Genomic DNA, 19,843 nt, shown 5'->3' with positions numbered 1-19,843 from the left:
ACATAAATACATTAAGTGCGCTAAATAATTTCTATGCTTGGATCTCTTTCTATATACACATATATATATATATATAATAATAGTAATTATAATAATAATAATAATTATTTAGTTATTAAGATTACTGAAATCTTGTTATGAATGTTTTGCTTCCTCTTCTATATATATTCATATATATACTAATGTGTGTTTTAGGCCAGGCTAGAAACTAATGGCTACAAATTACAGTTTTTGCATTAGTCATATTTTCAATATATATGTCGGAACAGAGAAATCACTTTCTTTGCAATTAGGCATACTGGCAGTACAGCAAGTCCCGAGTGTCGTTATAGTCACAAAATAATTATATTTTTAGGAGCGAGCACGTCTGTTCTCTATGACTTCCACTTTTAGAATGAATAATTTTCATCGTCCTCGAGCATACTACTCATGCTCTTGTCATTCTATATTCTTCTCTGACTTTTAGTACTGTTAGTGAACATTCAACACTATAGCAAACTGGACGTTATACAACACACTCGGGCCATGCTCGGCAGAGACTATCTTTTTTTGTCTCACACCATGCTTTCAGTAGCAACCCTAATACAAGTAGGACAGTTATGTTAAATAGCAGTACCTTCTGTCAAATTCTCTGATTCTTACTAACACTTAATCGTTAGCATTCAAAATAATACTCACAATAATTTATTGGATACACGACACGGCCTTCCTGACATTTCACACGTCCTCGTGTGTACATTTCGCTTAGATCATGCCATAGTCAAAATTGTTGGGTAAAATTTATTAGTCATTACTTTACTTTAAGAATAGCTTTACAAACAGCAGTATCATCGGTCATTGTAGGTTTTATTTTTTTTTATTTTTTTTTTTTTTTTTTTTTTTTTTTTGTTGTTGTTCTGTCATCACACGTCTATAGGCTCTTGCTGCGCAGCAACGATAATATGGAGCGGATCCATACAGGTCTTTCAACCTCTGACCCCCGCCATAATATCACCCGCTTCAGCACGCCATGATCGAGCACTTGTGCACGGCGTGAGTATTATGGTGCGGTCTTAGCCATCGTGTATGAGCCCAACCGCACTCTCTCTTAGTGCCACAGTGTCTTGAGCAATGTCCTCAACATTGTCACACTCATCATCTCTCAAATCTATCAACTCCTCCGATACATTGTTGCTTGGAAAAGCTCGCAAATACTCATGTGCATACTTAAACGTGCGCTTACTCGTCAATGACTTTAATAAATATCTGTCTCCATCAAGTATTTCGATTATCTCAAAAGGTCCCTTAAACTTGGGATCTAACTTCGTTTGATTTCGTTCTTCCCTCTTGAGTAGGACATGATCACCAAGCTTATATTTTACAATTTTTGCTTTATTTTTATCAAACCTAGCCTTATCATATTTAGCGTTATTCACCATGTTATCTTTCGCTTGTGCTCTTATTAAATCTTTATCAATTGTTTTTTCATCTGATATTGTTATCATTCCTAACGGCCTTGCCTCTTTACCGATTAGCAATTCTAACGGACTATATTTCGTTACACGATTTGTCGTGCAATTTATTGCCAGCTGTATGTCTTTTAAAGCGTCTTGCCAGGATCGCTGACTACTCTCAACCGCTGTGAGCATGCTCTTCAAGGTGCTCATGACACGCTCTACTTGGCCGTTTGCTCGACTGGCGCCCGTCGCAATCAGGTGTAAACCTATCTTCTGCGAAGAACAAAATTCCCTAAACCTTGTGCTAGCAAAACATTTACCCTGATCAGCTATGATGCGTGCCGGCACTCCGAATAGTGCAACAGTTTCTTTGACTGCCTTAATGCAGTTTTCCGTATTAAGGTTCAGCGTATGTTGAAGGTGAACAAATTTTGTGAATGCATCAACTTGAACTATGATGTACTCTTTTAAGTCGTTTTTGCCACTTAATTTTCCGGTTATATCAATATGCACAGTGTGCCAGGGTATGTCATCTTTAGGAATCGGGTGCATTTCTATTTGTAGCTTACCAGATGGTGGTTTTGACACTCTACAGGTAATGCAATTTTCTACAAACTTTTTCACATACTTAGACATCTTCTCGAACCAGTAGTTGGCATACATTTTGTCTAGAGTTTTCTTCCACCCTAAATGCATTATGGCTTCGTGAACATTGTTAATGACTGACCATCTAAAGGCTCTAGGTATTACAGGCAAACATTTTGTGCTGCCATTTCTTTGAATCCTTCGATATAATACTCCTGCTCTCAATTCGTACGACGCTGAGATAGCTTCTCCCATCTTATGGTTTCGCAATTTTAAGGTTATGGAAGCAATGTCAGAATCTCGTTGCTGTTCGGCTAGAAGCCAATCGTCGGTTATCTCAGCTAGGTTTATGTGCATTTCAACCGTTTTCGCTGAGGATTTATAATCAGTAGGCAACGGATTGCGCGAGAAAAAATCAGCATGTAACATGCGTTCTCCCTTCCTGTATTCAATGCTGAAATCAAATGATTGCAGATATGCCCACCATCTATGTACCCTTGGGGTAAGGTTAATTTTTTTGATACTTGCTTTCAGGGAGTTGCAATCTGTATGCACAATAAATTTTTGACCATGTAAATAATGGCGGAAGTGTCTTACTGCGTTGTAAACTGCGAGGGTCTCAAGCTCGTATGAATGATATTTTGCTTCAGCCATTGTCGTACATTTGCTGTAATATTCAATGACTCTGGGTCTATTTTCTATCTTGTGCATTAATATAGCACCATATCCAATAGAACTTGCGTCTGTATGTAATTCAATTGGCTTTAGTGGATCGAAAATTGTCAAAACGGAGTCATTAGTCAAAATTGATACGATTTTTTGACGAATTTCCTCATATTCCGGCTTCCAGACAAATTTATTATTCTTGGAGGTGAGATTATATAAAGCTTTCATCTGCTCAGAAAATTTTGGTACGAATTGCCTAAAATACGAGGCTAGGCCTATGAATTGTCGCACCTGCGTTACTGACTGCGGTGACGGCAATTCGGCCAACGCTTGTATCTTGCGTGGATTTGGTCGAATTTGACCCGCTTCAACCAAGTATCCTAAATATTCTATGCTTGTTTTCAAGAACGAGCATTTTGTAATGTTAAATGAGAATCCAGCTCTAGATAAGTTTTCCAAGACCGTTTGTAGCCTTTCAAGTGCCTCTTCCTTTGTCTTCGCTAGAATTAACACGTCATCTATATAGACGATGGCATACGTTTGAGCCAAATCACCCAATGCTCTCACGATTGCGCGCTGGAAAATCGAGGAAGCATTTTTTAATCCAAAAGGCATGGCCAAAAATTCATACTGTCCTTCTGGCGTGACAAAAGCAGTGCGCTCGATAGAGTCTGGGTGTATTGGAACTTGGTAAAAACCACTTGCCATGTCTAAACTGGAGAAATATTTGCCTTCACTCAGTCTATTAATTTGATCAGAAATCAAAGGCAGCGGATATTTGTCAGCGACCGTATTAGCATTCAGTTCCCGATAATCGACACATAGTCGATCGGTTCCATTTTTCTTTCTTACCATCAGCATTGGGCTTGCAAATGGAGAGCAACTAGGACGTATAACGTTTGCGTCTAACAATTCTTTTACTTTATTTCGCACGACTTCTTTTTCTTCTATGCTTAACCTATACGGACGCCTTTGTACAGTTTTATTTGGGTCAAGCAGGCGGATTTCAAGTTCACCCGTAGTCACTCGCGTTTGAGGAATACCCTCAATAAATTTATCAGCATAGTTTTGCAATAATTCTAGCAGACGATTCTTATCAGTGTTGCTTAATGCTCTATCGTTATTCAGATGCTCTACGTAACTTATATCTGGCACTTTTATTAGTACATCAACAGTTTTGGTTTTGTACATTTCAAATTTGTCGGCCTCGATGGAGACTCCAAAGCCTAATCCGAGTATATCACGGCCTATCAATACATCGTATTTCAAAAACTTATCCATTATTACATGAAATAATATTTCTAAGGAGTACTGATCAATTTTAACAGTAGCCAGGATTTGCATAGTGCTATACACAGGATTTTCTCCAATACCCCTCAAAACTATCAAATTATTAATTCTTTTTCCGGAAAATTTCTCGGCACAACTCTCTCTGATGAGCGTACATTCCGCTCCAGAGTCAAAACAAAATGGAACGAGCTCACCAGATTGACGCAGGATTCCTTTTGGCTCGGACACACAACAGATGTTTATACGCTTGTCATGTGATCCAACACCGCTCGTAGAGACTCCTTTCGTACATGAAGACGCAATGTGGCCAGCATCGCCACATTTGAAGCAGGTAACGGCAGATCGAACTTTAGGTAATGCTGAGTTTTTTGACACGTTGCCTTCTTCATACTTCCTCTTGCGACATTCGACCATTTTGTGTCCGAGGTTTCCACAATGATGACATTTAATGCCATATGTTTTCGATCTCTTGCGATCTGGTTCCATTGGGATATTTGGCTGTAGACCTCCATTTGACCTTCCATAAGCATAGGCCTTCAGATGCTGTTGCATCTCGTCTTGACTTTTAATATTAGTCGTATATAACATACGTTGCAGACTTTTGTCGATTTTCGATGTATGTGCCAAAACAACTGAGACTGCAATTTCCTCCATGTTCGCTGTCTTCCATTTGGATAAAAGTGAGGTCACAAGACGGCTCGCATATACGGAGAGGCATTCGCCATCATTCGGTCGGCCATTAAAAATGTTCATTAAAGTTGCCGCCGATGTTTCCATTCCCACGAAACGTTGCAAAAACAATTCCTTAAAATTTTGCCAGTTCATTCCAGTATAGCATATTTGAGAAAGCCAGGGCGAGGCGCTTCCTTCTAGGGAGTCGCTGAGGGTCATCACCAGTGTACTGCCCTCAATAGGATTATCGTCAAGTATTATGTCCACAGTTTTGCACCAGGCATTTGCATCTGCGCCTGCAATGTCCGGGTTGAACTTTGGCAACGAGATGCTCTTCTTTGTTGAGGATGCTGAATTTGACATCTGCATTGCTTTAATAATCTCAAGAATATTTCGATTTTGAGATTCCAAAAGCTGACGCCACGAATCGTCAGAATTGCCTCGTGGAGGGGCATCGCCTAATCCCACTTCTGATGTCGGAACAGAGAAATCACTTTCTTTGCAATTAGGCATACTGGCAGTACAGCAAGTCCCGAGTGTCGTTATAGTCACAAAATAATTATATTTTTAGGAGCGAGCACGTCTGTTCTCTATGACTTCCACTTTTAGAATGAATAATTTTCATCGTCCTCGAGCATACTACTCATGCTCTTGTCATTCTATATTCTTCTCTGACTTTTAGTACTGTTAGTGAACATTCAACACTATAGCAAACTGGACGTTATACAACACACTCGGGCCATGCTCGGCAGAGACTATCTTTTTTTGTCTCACACCATGCTTTCAGTAGCAACCCTAATACAAGTAGGACAGTTATGTTAAATAGCAGTACCTTCTGTCAAATTCTCTGATTCTTACTAACACTTAATCGTTAGCATTCAAAATAATACTCACAATAATTTATTGGATACACGACATATATATATAATATATATATATCTTTTAATTAATATATCACATTGAATTTGAAAGTGTTTTTGCAACATTTCTAGTAAATATGTTTGTTTTTTTTTTTGCTTTAGTAGTTAAATTTTAATAATAAGCTTAGAGTTAAATGTGTGTGTGTGTGTAGGTATGTGTATGCGTGTGTGTGTGTGTGTGTGTGTGTGCGTGTTTGTGTTGGTTGTGCGAGACAACTACAAAACAACAACAACAACAACAACAACATCAACACGTGAACACCGAAGGCGCATGCGAATAGAAATGCCTACGAAAAAGTCTTTTAATTTATATATATATGTATGTATATATATTCTATGTGTGAGTGTGTGTGCTTTTTTTTTGTATGCCTGACGCGCAAGCGAGCGAGCAGCTTCAAGATGGCCGCCCCTGCGCAGGAACCCTATTGAGCGTATGTGCGTGCGAGTGTGAGAGGGACAGCTTATACCAGAAAAGCTTGGCCGCCGTTTTTATTGGTGGTGCTGCCCGCGTCGCTGCCGGCACCAGCTGCCTGCTGCTGCTGCTGCTGTTGTTGTTGTTGTTGTTGTTGCTGTTGCTGTTGCGCGGCTGCAGCGGAAGTGGATGCTTGTGCTGTGGACTGCGTACTATTGCTGGCCTGACTGAGTCCGCTGCCGCTGCGCAAATGCACGGGCGCAGACGCAGACGCTGACGTCGACGCTGCTGCTGCTGTTGTTGTTGCTGGGTGCTGTGCGCGATACTGGGGCTGCAGCAAGCGCTGCTGCTGCTGCTGGCGTGCCAACTGCTGCAGCTGATGCGCCTGCAATTGATGTTGCTGCTGCTGGTGCTGCTGATGCGAATGATGCAGCAGCGCACTGGGCATCATGGAGAGCGCCTCATGCTGATCGTAGGCACTGTATTCCGACTCGATGCTATGATAAATATGCTCCGAGGGCGGACGCATGGCCAAGGATTCGACAACGGGTCGCATTGGACGCGGTGAGGGCGTGGCCGTGGTAGCCGACGAATAATTGGCCTCCATATCCTCGGTGCAGTAGTAGGCGGGCGGCGGTGGCGCCTGCCGGAATATCAAGCCCGGCGAAACGGGCTGCTTGAAGCGCTCGTGATGATCCAGCGTGTAGTTATTGCCCCTCGGCGACAGCTCAATGGGTATGGCATAGCGAAGCTTCTCCCAGAAATAACGATCGCAGGTGAGCAGCCGATTCGAGGGCACAGATTTCAAATAGGGCGCCAGTTCGGCAACATCCTCGGCCTCGCTGGAAACGCTCGTCTCCTCGATGATGACCAGCTTCTGGGCCAGACCACGCAGCGCCTCATGGAATGCATTGCGAAACTCGACGCGCTGCCATTCCGTGGCCAGCAGATGACGTGTTAGCACCAAAATAATCTTCCTCGATGCCCGGGCCGCCTCCACCAGCTGCCCTCCGCTGGCCTGCGGTGGCAAGTCGCGCTGTTGTATGCACAGGCGAAAGGGCGGACGACCATGCTCCAGCTCGGCGGCAATATTGCGGCACACAAACTCATAATCCTTCTCCGAGTGCAATATGATGGCATCGTAGAGCTTGCCGGCATCCTCAAAGCGTGGCTCACAAACACGCACGCCATAGTGGGCAAAGAGCCACATGCGAACGCTCTCGCGGAAGACGAACACAATGATGAGCACCACGACCAGAAAGATGAGCACCAGAACTGCGGCCAATAAGGGCAAACGATAGCCCTGGGCGAGATCCGGTGTGGAGCTTATATTGCTGGCACTAGCATCCAACAGTTCCGAGCAGTCCGCCGTGGGCAGCTTATCCTGTCCCAAGAGCTCCAATTCGCGCTTAATGCCCGCATCCACGCAATATATATCCGGCGTGTCTCGAATGACCAGCGCATTGTCCGCCACAAATTGTACCAATTCGCGCAGCTGCTGGCAGCGACAGCTCCAGCTATTCCTGCCCAGTGTCAGACCCTGCAGATTGTTGCGATATTGCAGATTCGCGAGCTGCTGCAGCGGCAGCGCTGTCAGACGATTGTTGTCCAGGCGGAGCAACTGAAGCGAGACGAGCGGCTCAAAGGTGGCATTCGCAATATGCGCCAGCTGATTGCCATGCAAATGCAGCTCTCGCAGCAGGCTAAGTGAACGGAAGCTGTCCTGATCCAGACTGGTCAGCTTGTTGTGCTCCAAGTGCAGCACGCGAAGCTGTGGCAGCTGCGAGAGGCTGCCATTGGCCAAGGCAACCAGATTGGAGGCATTTAAGTACAAGGTGTGGAGGCTGCGTTGTCCGGCCAGATGATTCGCTTGGAGCACTGGCAAATTGTTGCCATCCAAATAGAGCACATTCACGTCCTGTGGCAAGCGCGGCGGCAGACTCAACAAATCCTGTTTGCCGCAGTCCACAATATTGTTCGACCATGTGGCATCATGGAAGCAGCTACAATTGTTGGGGCATATCAGCTCACACTCGCAGCTCTCGTACTCGCAACAGTGGCACGTGGCCGGGCAGTGTGTATCGTATTTGCAGAGGAAATCCGCGGAGCTCAGGCTGGACAGGGGACGCAGTGGCGCCTGGCGGCTGTGCGGCATCAGGCACTCAATGTTGGCCAGATCGACGACACGCGGATGCTGGCGTGTGGTTAGATTATTGATGCGCTGCAGCCACTCCAAGGAGCAGTCGCATTCGAAGGGATTGCCGCCCAAATAGAATTCCGGTTGGGGCTTATCCAGCGCCACCGGCGCCACACGTAACGCATTCAGCGACAGCTTGGACAGCACATTCGCATAGAGATCGACGCGTGCCAGCCGTGTCTTATCCACAAAGCTGTTCGGCTGCAGCTGGCTAATGATGTTATTGTTAATGAACAGCAGCTCAATCGAGTTGGGCACAGAATTCGGTGTGATCTCCGTGATGCGATTGTGACTGGCATCCAGTGTGCTCACGCGCAGCTCCTCCTGCAGCTTGTAATAGTTGCCCAGCGCCTCAATGTAGTTGCCATGTATATCCAACCATTTCAGGTTTGAGGGTATAAATGCATAGTCGAACCAGACCAAATGATTCTCGGAGAGATTCAGCCAGAGCAGCGAGGCGAGCGTGGCAAAGATGCCATTGATGTCGGTCAGGAAATTCTTATCCAAGCGTATGGCCTCAATCTCTGTATTCCTATCGAAGGCACCACGCTCAATGCTCTGTATGCGATTCTTGGCCAGATTCAGTACGCTCAGCCGTGGCAGCTGCTGGAACATGCCCACGGTAATGTTTCCAATGCGATTGTCGATGAGCCGCAAGCCCGTCAATTGATTCAGATTGTTGAATGTGCCATTTTTGAAGTCCGAAATTTGATTCTCGCCCAGATCCAAAGTCTTGAGCATGCTCAAATCCTGCACAGCTTCGGGCACCTCCAGCAGCTGATTTGAGCTTAAGTCCAATTCTTTGAGATCGGAACAATTGCGAAAAGCCTGCGTCTCCACAATGCTGATCAGATTATTGTTCAACGTTAGCTTGGTCAAGACATAAAGTCCATTGAAGATGCGATTATCCAGCGTATGCAAACGATTCTCGGCCAGATTGAGAGTGTGCAGATTGTAGAGCGGCAAAAAGGCGCCCTCCTCGATGTGACCAATGGAATTGTTGCGCATGTCCAGTATTTGCAGGAAATACAGCTCCTTAAAGGTTTTGGCGCCGATGCGGGTCAGCGCATTGTTCGACAGATTCAGTACAATCAACCGGATCAGGCCCGCAAAGGTGTTGTTGTCCACATGATGGCTGGTCAGCTGGTTGGCGCTCAGATCGAGCACCAGCAGCTGCTCCAAACGATGCAGCAGACCCTTGGGCAAATCGTAAAGATCATTGTGATGCAAATGCAGCTCGCGCAGCTCCTTGTTGCCAGCAAATGCGGCAGCTGGCAGCGATTCCAAATGATTGTGCGACAGATTCAGCACACGCAAAGAGCTCAGACCAGCCAGAGCGCTGGGCGCCAAGGCGCTCAGATTATTGTGCTGCAGACTGAGCGTTTGGAGACGCCTCAAACGCGAGGCGCCCCACGCATCGGGCAGAGCGCGCAGCTCGTTGTGCGACAAGTCCAGCAGCTGCAGTTCAGCGCCGCCGCTCAGCTGATTGGGCAGCGACGCCTGGCCCAGGCAGAGCTTCTCCGAGAAGCCCAAGTACTCTGCAGCGCGTATGCGATTCTGCGTTAGATTCAACAGCTGCAGTCCGGGCATGCTGCACCAGATGCCCTCCGGCAATTGCCGCAAATTGTTATCGCCCAAATGCAGTTCGCTCAGCTCGCGCAGACCCTGGAATGCCTGTGGATGCAGCTCGAGCGTGCGTCCGGGTCCCCACATTGCGTTGTGCGTCTCCAGCTGCAGTCGCTTCAGCGAGTGCAGACCCTCGAACGCATTCGCTGGGACGCGCTGCAGCTTGCAACCATCCACGCGCAGCTCGGCGAGCTTTTGCAGTTTGCGGAATAGACCGCTGCTCAGTTCGCTGGCGTGCAACAAATCTGTGCTGCACTGCAGCTCGAAGCGATTCGCCGTTTCGGCCACCTGTAAGTCCAGCGCGGTGGCGCCCTGGTCCAATGCGCGTACATTGCATTTGATGTCCATGGTGGTGCGCACAAATTCCCAGGCGCACTGCTGCGCATGCGTCGCTGTTGGCAGCGCAGCCGTCAGCAGCAGCACCAGCAGCAACAGGCAGCTTCTCGTTGTTGTTGTTGTTGTTGTTGTTGTTGTTGACATGTTGCTTCAAAATGTTGTGCGTTGTTATTTTTAGCGTTAAAAATTCCCAACTTTTATGTTATTTAATTAATTTTATTTTTTTGGTGGGTTTGGGGTAAATTTTTTTTTGTAACTTTTCACTTTCTGGTTTTCATATTTGAGCGCTTTTTTGTTGTGTGTGACGCGTAACCGTAATCCTTGTGTGTATTGTGTTGTGGTTGTGTGTGTGTGTGTGTGTGTGGGTGGCGTTTAATTTTGCTCAGCACTTGTAAATATTTTTTAGCCTCATCTAAATAACATTTGATATTTCGTTGTTTTGAGACTTTAACATTGGCACTTGGTACAAATTTCGCGTTTGCGTTTCTTTTTATTTGACTTTTCTCTTATTTCTGTGTTGCTTTGCGTTGGCCGGAGCTCGTTTTCTTAAAACATGTTAACCGCCTCGCGTTTCAACTCAAACTGATTGCTGAAGTTGCACGCAGGCGACTCCGTTGGCTCGTTGAAAATGTTTTTACGAGCGACGACGGCAACGAACACACACACACACACACACATACAGCGCACAGCACAGAGCACAGACAGAGGCAGCGAGACAGCAAAAGGCAGACAGACAAAAGTGGCTGTGTGTGTGTGCGTGTGAGTTCGTGCTCTGCTGATGCGACTGCTGTTGCTGCTGCTGCTGCTGCTGCACTCACACACAACACACATGCACATGCACATGCACATGCACACATGTACATGCAGAGCACAACTCGCTCTCACATACGCTGCGCTCTTTGCGCTGCTCACACCATTCACAGCATAGGCAGCGACGCTGACGTTGACGTTGACGTCGTCGTCCATTGCAGTTTCTTCATGTAAGCAAAACCATATGCAGTTTAGCAACATGCATGTGCGCGCTCTCACTCACTCACACATACACACGGCTCACATGTACACACGTGTGTGTGTGTGTGTGTGCTCGCTAACTGGCGCTCTCGCTCTCACCAAAAGTAGGGGAAATGTTGCTTGCAGAGACACTCACACACACACAGTGCCTAAAAATCTCTCGTCTTGTTGCTGCTGAGACTCAGCTGCAAAAAGATCGTTCAGAAATTATAAATTTCAAATATTTTTCTCTCTCTACAACGATCGATCTGTATATGAGCTATAAAAAATATAATTATTAAGCTGAGATTAGCTAAGTTGAAGCTTATCAGCGTCTGGGGAGCAATCGATGTGCTTCCTTATTTGTTTAAATAAGCATGTTATAAAGAAATGTGTGTATTTTATGTATGCACATTTATAAATATATATATATATATATATATATATATATATATATATTTGTTTTTATTGAGTTTCGTATCAGGCGTCAGAAATGTCAATTTTTTTGATATTTAATGAGTTATTATGAAAAAAGTATTTGAATTTATTGCGCTATAAAATAATTATTACAAAAGATTATGCATTGCATTTATATATACATATTTATATATACATGTATGTATATACATATATATATATACGTACTTACATGTGTATGAAATACATTAATATATTAAAAATTTCATTAAAGACATACACAAAATGTTGTGACCTATTTATTTTAAATAATTTCAATTTTTTGATATAATTGTATTCATAATTTTATTTTTATTAATTATATTCTGTACACATGTTGCAATCTTTGTACTTTATATTAAAGTCTTATTATATAAAAAGTATAATAATAATATAGTACTCCCCTGCGTTACCCGTAGGGTTAAACATTTCGCACAATCAAACACACACACAGATACACACACACGCACACAACTTTCTCGCTAACCGGCGGCAGTCAACAGGCTGTCTTGCAACATTTCGTGTGCATGTGTCGTCGGCTGTTGCCCACTCGCACGCCCCTTTTTTATCCTTTCGAACTCGTTGCATGCATCGTGTTGCAATACGAGTCTGACCCCCACATTCAGTATGTTGCTATTGCCATGTTGCATGCCGCACGGCTTTAGACCGACTTCACTTCTTCAGTTAAGTTTGAAGTTTAACCCATAAAATGTTCTTTCTATTGTCGTATGTCCAATATTCTCGTATATTTTAGAAACCCTTTTCTTATATACGCTGCGAAATTCTGGCATTTCTTTGAACTCTTTCTGGTGCAGCCGCGCAACACTTTCTCGTTTGCAATTTGGCAAATGGCTTTCATTTTTGGCGCACAGTATTTTATTAAGGGCTGACTTGAATGGCTTGGAATTAGGATATATAAGCTGAAAAATGGGCTTATAATTAATAATAAATCACAGTTAAGTGCATTTAACTTGCAAATATTGTGTCTGTATAAATGTACATTCAGGTATGTCTACAAGCAATATTGTTTTATTTTATTATATATGAATTAAAAAGACTAAAACATTGCTTTAAATGCTAATTATTAAGCATTTAGCACCAATAAAAGTTAACAATTCATTTCTTAGAAAGTTAAACTCTAAAATAATCGAGTATAACTTCGATAAAGTGTATCGAGGTGCATCAGAAATAACTGGAAGTATTTGCTGGTCGATTTGTCATGATCCTTCTGATAATTATATTTTCATATTTAAATGATGAATATATAAATTGATGTTGTTTCACAAAGTATGAGACATATAGTTTTAATAGGAATAAATATTTGACTAGTTTTTATTAAGAAATTTAAAAAACAAACGTAAGCTTAAAATAAATTAACCTTTTTCTATTAGTATATTTATTAAAGTTATAAATAGAATATATTCAGCTCATGTTTACTTATATATTTGCAATAAATACATACTCGTGCTTTTCAGAGTCAGATAAGTATTAACATTATTGAGACACGCCCACTAGGTGTCAATTGAGCCCCGAAAATATATATCTCCTTCAGATTTAAAGCTGAAGTCAACAAGTTGTCGAGTTAGACCACTGATGACCTCTAAAAATTGACCTTGAATTTAACGTCCATTCGGTCCCCATTAAAAATTGACCTTGAGCTTTTTCAAGCTTTTTCAGTCCTTCAATTGAAATAATTAGTTTCAAAACTGGGATGACCAAATTTGATTACTTGAGGTTATATCTCGATATCTCCTCCTACTCGACAAACACAAACGTACTTCTTTATAGCTAAATTTCTTGAAGATCATACCATATTCTACTCTTTATAAATGTATTCTTTACCGCCTACAAATTGCCACCGAATTCTTAACCAACTCTTTCTCTTTAATCTGCAAGTTTATAATGTTTTTTTGCGTGTCTGCTCACTTTCCTGGCTGTATGTACAGATGTGCCTGTGTGTTCGTAGTCGTAATATTCATGTTGCATTTAGGCATTAGGCGATGTGCCCCATCATTTTGGTGCTTAGCTGCGCGCGAGAATTATAGAAATGTGTTCGCTTTGCGAGTAGTCAGCAAATTTACGAGTTGCTACCGTGTGCCCATTTATGTCATATGCGAACAACTGCCGCACAGCTCAACAATCTTTCAGATACACTAGCTACCCAACCCCCTCGTACCCTTGGCATAACTGCAAAGCTTAAAATATTGCATATGAATGTTGCATGCGACGCCAGCAACAAACATTAACGAGCAGCAGCAGCGGCAGCAGACAGCAGCAACATCATCGCTGCCGACATCGACGCTGACGTCAACTGCGACAGCAGCAACATCGTCGTCGTCGTCGTCCTCTGCTAGCAACATTACGGTTTGAATGCTATTATTATGCCATTTTTAATGCCTTTTACATTCACGCGCGCAACAAGCGGCCAGCGTTGACTGCGTTGACTGCGCTGCCAGCGTCGCTGCTTTGTGGGCCACGATTTTATGCTCTGCTTCGCCTTAGCAAATGTTTTTTCTATGCCCTCTAGTCTTGTCGTGCACATGGGTATACTCGGCGTTGAGGACAAGTGGAAACTTCTTCATTCACAAAAGATATAAAAACAAGCTTTCTTTTGTCCATGTTAGATTATATATGTAAAGAAAAGCTTCTTAGCATATGTGAAAAGTTATCTCACAATAGAACGCATGGCGACACATTTTCTAGCGTTTAGTTTTTCATATAGCGAAGTTTTCTTGGAGGTAAGTTATATCACAAATATATATGTATATATATATAATTGATTTAATCAATGGAAATATCTCGTTATTTAATTAATTAATTTATTGAGTAATTATTAAGTTATATTAGAAGTTAAAATTACATAATTTATTTATTGTTAAGAAACATTAAAAATAATTATTCAGTTGTAAAACCAATTTTTGTAATTTTCCGATAGGTTATTTGAATAATGAAAATTTTGAAGTAGTAAAAAATGTTTTATTAATTAGACAAAATTAGTTTTAATAAAGTAAAACAATTATGTTCAATTTCAGTTTAAAAAATATTTTTAAAAATTAAAGTATCTCTGAGTCGAGCACTCTCTGTGCCATTTCTTTTGCTACAAATTTAGTTACTGGCTATTTAATGTCGTTTTTAGTTATCATAACTGAGCTAATTTTAGTGTGTTGATTTTTGTAATATTATTTTTTGCTGCACTGAAATCAAAAAAATACCAAACGTTAACTTAATTTGCAATAATGCATGTAATGCTTGTTGTTGTTGCTGCATGTAAATGTCAGGCCCAGCGCACGCCCACCTGTCATATGTGCATGCCTGTGTGTGCGTGTGTGTGTGTGTGTGTGTGTACTTATGTTTTTTGGCTGTCGACTTATGCCACTTAAAATTACATTAAAAAACTTCTGTCGACTGCCAAGCCTGCCCAGCACATAATACAACCCGCCCACCGCCCACTCATCTTACATTCCAACTCACACATACACTCGCAGGCTGCTCACTCCCTCTTGTTCCTTTATTCACTAATTCACCCCCCTTTTGCTCAGCCCATGGCTAGTGCAAACTTTGCACAGCTTTTCGGAGTTTACGTTTCTGCCTTTGCTGCTGCTGCTACTATTTTAGTTTTCATACTCTTCCAAAGGGTACTATAAATTGTTCAGGAAAAGTGTTGCATTTTGCAGGAGTCAACTTCGAGTATTTTTTACTTTTAACAAGTTTACTTACAGCCTAACCTTAGGTAAATACCAGGATTCTTGTATTTATTCCCGGTTTTCCTTTCTGTGTATATGTATATACTCTTGCTCCAGCTATCCACATGAACTAAGCTCCCTCGAGAAAGGATCGTATCGGTATGTCTTATAGGTGATAAAGGAAATATCGATGAAAGATAAGTTCTTTTGTTTGTCTTATGTTTTAAATGTCTGAAACTTGCGATAGTTGCGACCTCTGTAATATGTTTGCCTGTAAGGGTATTTTATCTTCGTTGTAGCAAGTCTCTTTTCTGTAACTCTTTTTTGTCGTGTTGTTTTGCGGCGCTGCAAATATGAAACTTTTGTTACTTAATTATTTTGTTTGTTGTTCTTGTTAATGTTGCTGCTATGAGTTGCTGCTGCTGCGAGCTGCTGCGAGTTGCAGTTGCTGCTATATTGTTATTAATTAATTGAGTTACACTTGCACTGCAATTGTTGTTGCTGTTGTTGTTGTTGCCTGTTGTTTGTTTAGTGGTGCGAATATTTTATGAATTTTTAAATTTCATTATCGTGGCATGTGCCGACAACGTTGTCGTCGCCGTCGTCTTCGCTGCTGCTGCTGTTGTTCTTGTTCCTGTTGTCACATGTCGACGACCCCCTGCAGTCAAGTGTGTGCAGCTATTAGGCACACCACACACAGGCAAACACACATACATTTGTCGGCTTGCTCGCCTCCAAGAAGTAAATCAAAAATTCTGAACTCTAATTCTGGGGCACAGCATTGCGGTGGAAACAAAATTACTTGAGCCCGGTGTAAAAAATGTGTGTCCAAAGTTGCATTTCCCTGAAAATCAAAAATATTTCTTTAATGTATGCAGAATTTCAGACTATATATTTCTTAGTAATTGCATTGTCTAAATATTTTAGGCTTTAGTTCAGATTTCCAAGAACTATGTCGTGGTTTGATATATTTAAAGGAATGTTGTTAGATCGATTAGATTATTATTATTATTTATAAAGAATGTCAAGCTAACTAAACAGAAAACAATCTCAGAAACGAGTAAATAGTTAATTGCCATGCCAAATATCAGGGCAATCGTTAAAGTTATTACTGTGTTACCCACAAATAATCTATAAATCCTTGGATCAACTTTAGGCACACAGCAGCATATACCCTATATTTCATGCTTATCGCTGCGTTAGCCAATGGCCAAGTAGCTACAGCCATACACAATTCAAGTTAAGTCCAAGTAGAATCCAAGTTGGCAGTTGTCGCCCCATTGGAGCAGGCAAAGCTTAAATATTATTCATACGCCGCGTTTGCCACGGCAACAGCATGAAATGCCAGCTGAATGCTGCGAGTTGGGAGTTGGAAGCTAAGAGTTGGGAGTTGCAAATGTTGCAAGTCGCACAGCTTTCATTTCGCTGCGCATAACTATGTCAAATTAGTGTCTGACTTTGCGGCGGATGCACTCTAAGCTGGCTGGCCCCCATTGGTGGTGGTGGTGCTGCTGCAGCGGCTTTCCCAGTGGTGCATTTAGGCAGGCAACTTTCCCGGCTGCTCAACTCCTTGGGAAATTGTATTCAAATGCGCAAACGAAACATTTTTTCCATATTTTTTTTTCTACTTCTACTTCTGCTTCTTCAGTTTTTTTTTTAATTGAATTAGAAAATGGCAATGGGTCAGCAGCACGTTTGTAATGCATAATTTATTTGTTTTGGATTGTTTCTCGTCGTTGTCGTCTGCTTGGCTTTCGTCGGGTTCAAGTTTCTTTTTGCCAACTGAAACTGATTTCAGCTTCCTTCAAATTTTTCCAGGCCAAAATTTTCATAATCTTTTGGCAAAACTAGAGAGAATTGTGTGCAGCGGCAGCAGCGTGCACAAATTATGAATATCTCATTGCATGGACATTAATGAATGAGGTCTACAGTGAAAATTCGCTGCCAATGCCCAAGACAAGAACAACTTCGATTTGGTTTATTGTATATGAAATGCGGTTGTTGCTACTGCTGTTGTTGTTGTTGTTCCTGTTGCTTTATTTGCTTGGCATGCAACGAGTATAGAAGGATAGAAGCAGAAGTGCGTGTGACAGGAGCAACTCCTTGGCAAGTCCCTGGCAGCTGTCAAGCGCACTTGCATTACATTACGATTACACTGGCTAACACAAACTGAAATCAATGCAAATATAAGATGGATTCTCTAAAAACATTTGATACTAGTTTGTCCAATTTTATCTGAAATTTATACCTGAAACTTCCTTTAAAAAAATCCAGTTCTTAAAAAGGGATATAAATGTACTTGGCAAATCTGCGTAGCTGGCGTGTCTGAGCGTCGAAGCAGCGAATGAGAGGTTGCCGTTTCTAATTCAACAGTATTTGTCCATTCTTTATTTAGTTATTCAAAAAAAGAAAACAATATTTTATATTCACTAAAGCATTCCTGCGTGTCCTTAAAATGCAAATGCCGAACTGTAGCATAGTGTGATTTGATATTGAGCTGCAATATAGTATTGTTGTTGTTGTTGTTGTTGTTGCTGTTGTTTGTATCAGGCTCATTTGATATGCGGGCTCAGCAATGCGCCCACACGATGCCGCTGAAACAATGCGAGGCATTTTTGCCTTGTTTTATGCGATACCTATATACTAACATGCCACGCCATATTTTATATATATTATGCATATTATATTATATTTTATATTTATATACAAATATATATGGGAACTATAGGACTATGTGACTATGTATGGTAAAGCACGCATATTGAGCGAACGAGTGAGTAACGAGCGCGCTGGCATCGACCGCTCAAGTGCATCTTAAAGATACTTTGGTTGTATTGTGCAGTGTCGCGCTTAGCTGAAAGTTGAGTGCAGAGTGGTGCAGTGGAGTGTTGTAGAGTGGATCAAAGTGGTTGCCTATTGTTTGTTTGTGTGTGTGTGTGTCTGTGTGTCTTGCCCAATCTCCCTATCCCTAACGCTGCTTATGGGGGTTGATATATGAGCTATAATGTGCATTTACTCTTGTGCCATATTTTCGGATGCTGCCAGACGTGCCGCAAAATGGGGTTAATTACGCGTTTATGCCACGCTCGGCCGCAAATATTTATTGGTCGCCTTTGATTTATGTGCTCTTGGCCATGTGTGTCTCACTAGCAACAAAACTTGTGGCATTCCCAAAAGCTCTGGCTGGATACGGCAGCTAAAGCCTTTTAGGCTACCTGCTGTGTCTAAAGACCGAAACATGTGTGCCAAGAGATTAGTTTACGACTGTGACTAACCAATATGAAGTGAACTTTTGGAGAGTTTATGAATTGCTTTCTTTTAAGCATGGCTATGTTATATAAAACCTTTTCAGCTGTGTAAGTTGCCCAACGCTGTGTAATTGTCTTCAATTGTTGGGCATTATAACTAGAGGATTTTTTTTTATTTAAATTTATAATCATATTTGGAAGGGAAGTATATTAGATACAATTCTCAAGGTCATAGTCATTCATAGGGGGTTTTAGATTAGGGAGAAGTAAAAGAGCAAAGGCTCACTTTTCTTTAATATGCAAACCCTGTATATATTTAATTTAAAATTCCTTTTTGTTTTATTTAAATGTTATATTATTTTGAAAAAAATTAAAACAAAATTAAAAAGTATACAAACTTATTGATATAAGTATATTTACTTAAATTAATATTTACAAACATTTATTTATAGACCATTTTATTCATAACATTTTTTTGTTTCATTTTCTTATTGTAAACTATTGTTATTTCTGATCTATGGTGGCAACTGCTAGAAATACATTTCAATTAGGTTGTAGCACTTCCCTTAGCCCCAGGCAGCTTGTTCTACAATTTAAGCCGAGTTTTATTACAGCCATGCTCAATTGGAGACTTCCTGAACTGAATTTGCATGTCCAAAAACTATATGACCCTTTTAAATATATAATAATACACTTCCTATAATTTAAATATTTTCATAATTGACGGCGAATATTTCCGAAATCAGCAAAGTCGGACAAAAAATGTACACAAAAATTACCAAAAATAAATTCATATTGTATATATATATATATATATATATATATATATATAAGAAAAAAAGAAGATAAGTTAAGAGCGCGCATAACCCATAATCATGGTTAAGCGCAAAAAGCCAAGCAGACAATTCTAATTGTCAGACGCTCAGTCGCCCATTTCATTTCATTTTCGGCTTATTTTGCTGCCTTTTTTTTTGGTTTGGTTTTTTGGCTTGGCAATTTTTCAGCATTTTGCTAATACCCACTTTGAGAGGCCGAACGATGTTCGCGGCAGATCGAAGATATTTTATCAGAACCCTTCATTAAACACACGCAGACTGACGACTCATGTTTATAAATTGGTCTATAATTTATATTTTTACAGCTTACAACTTCCACTACACATACATTTCTTTATGTTTTTATTATTATTATTTTTCTGCTAAAGAGCAGAAAATTTTTGTATTTGTTCAGCCTCGGTTGAGGGATCTTTAAAAGGTGGCCTCTCAAATACCTTGGCAGGCCTTCCAGCTAATTGCCAAAAATAAGTGAAAATTACTTGCGGAATAA

The 19,843-nt window shown here is 41.4% G+C and overlaps 1 protein-coding gene across 1 annotated transcript; it reads right to left on the bottom strand.

Moving 5' to 3' along the window:
• Positions 1 to 844: 844 nt before the first annotated feature.
• Positions 845 to 10,731, bottom strand: 18w (18 wheeler). Its single transcript, XM_002049059.4, has one exon. It carries the CDS (start codon positions 10,282 to 10,284, stop codon positions 6,031 to 6,033), a length of 4,254 nt encoding a protein of 1,417 aa, XP_002049095.1. The 5' UTR covers positions 10,285 to 10,731; the 3' UTR covers positions 845 to 6,030.
• Between the last annotated feature and the right edge of the window lie 9,112 nt (positions 10,732 to 19,843).

This window comes from Drosophila virilis, chromosome 5 (assembly GCF_030788295.1).
Source record: "Drosophila virilis strain 15010-1051.87 chromosome 5, Dvir_AGI_RSII-ME, whole genome shotgun sequence".
Classification (NCBI taxonomy): Eukaryota; Metazoa; Arthropoda; class Insecta; order Diptera; family Drosophilidae; genus Drosophila; species Drosophila virilis.
The sequence above is the reverse complement of the archived record's forward strand: the minus strand, read 5'-3'. Positions and strand labels throughout refer to the sequence as shown.

What these genes read in the sequence shown, in the direction of transcription:
- 18w (XM_002049059.4), bottom strand. Translation starts at nt 10,284, where the DNA reads ATGTCAACAACAACAACAACAACAACAACAACAACGAGAAGCTGCCTG.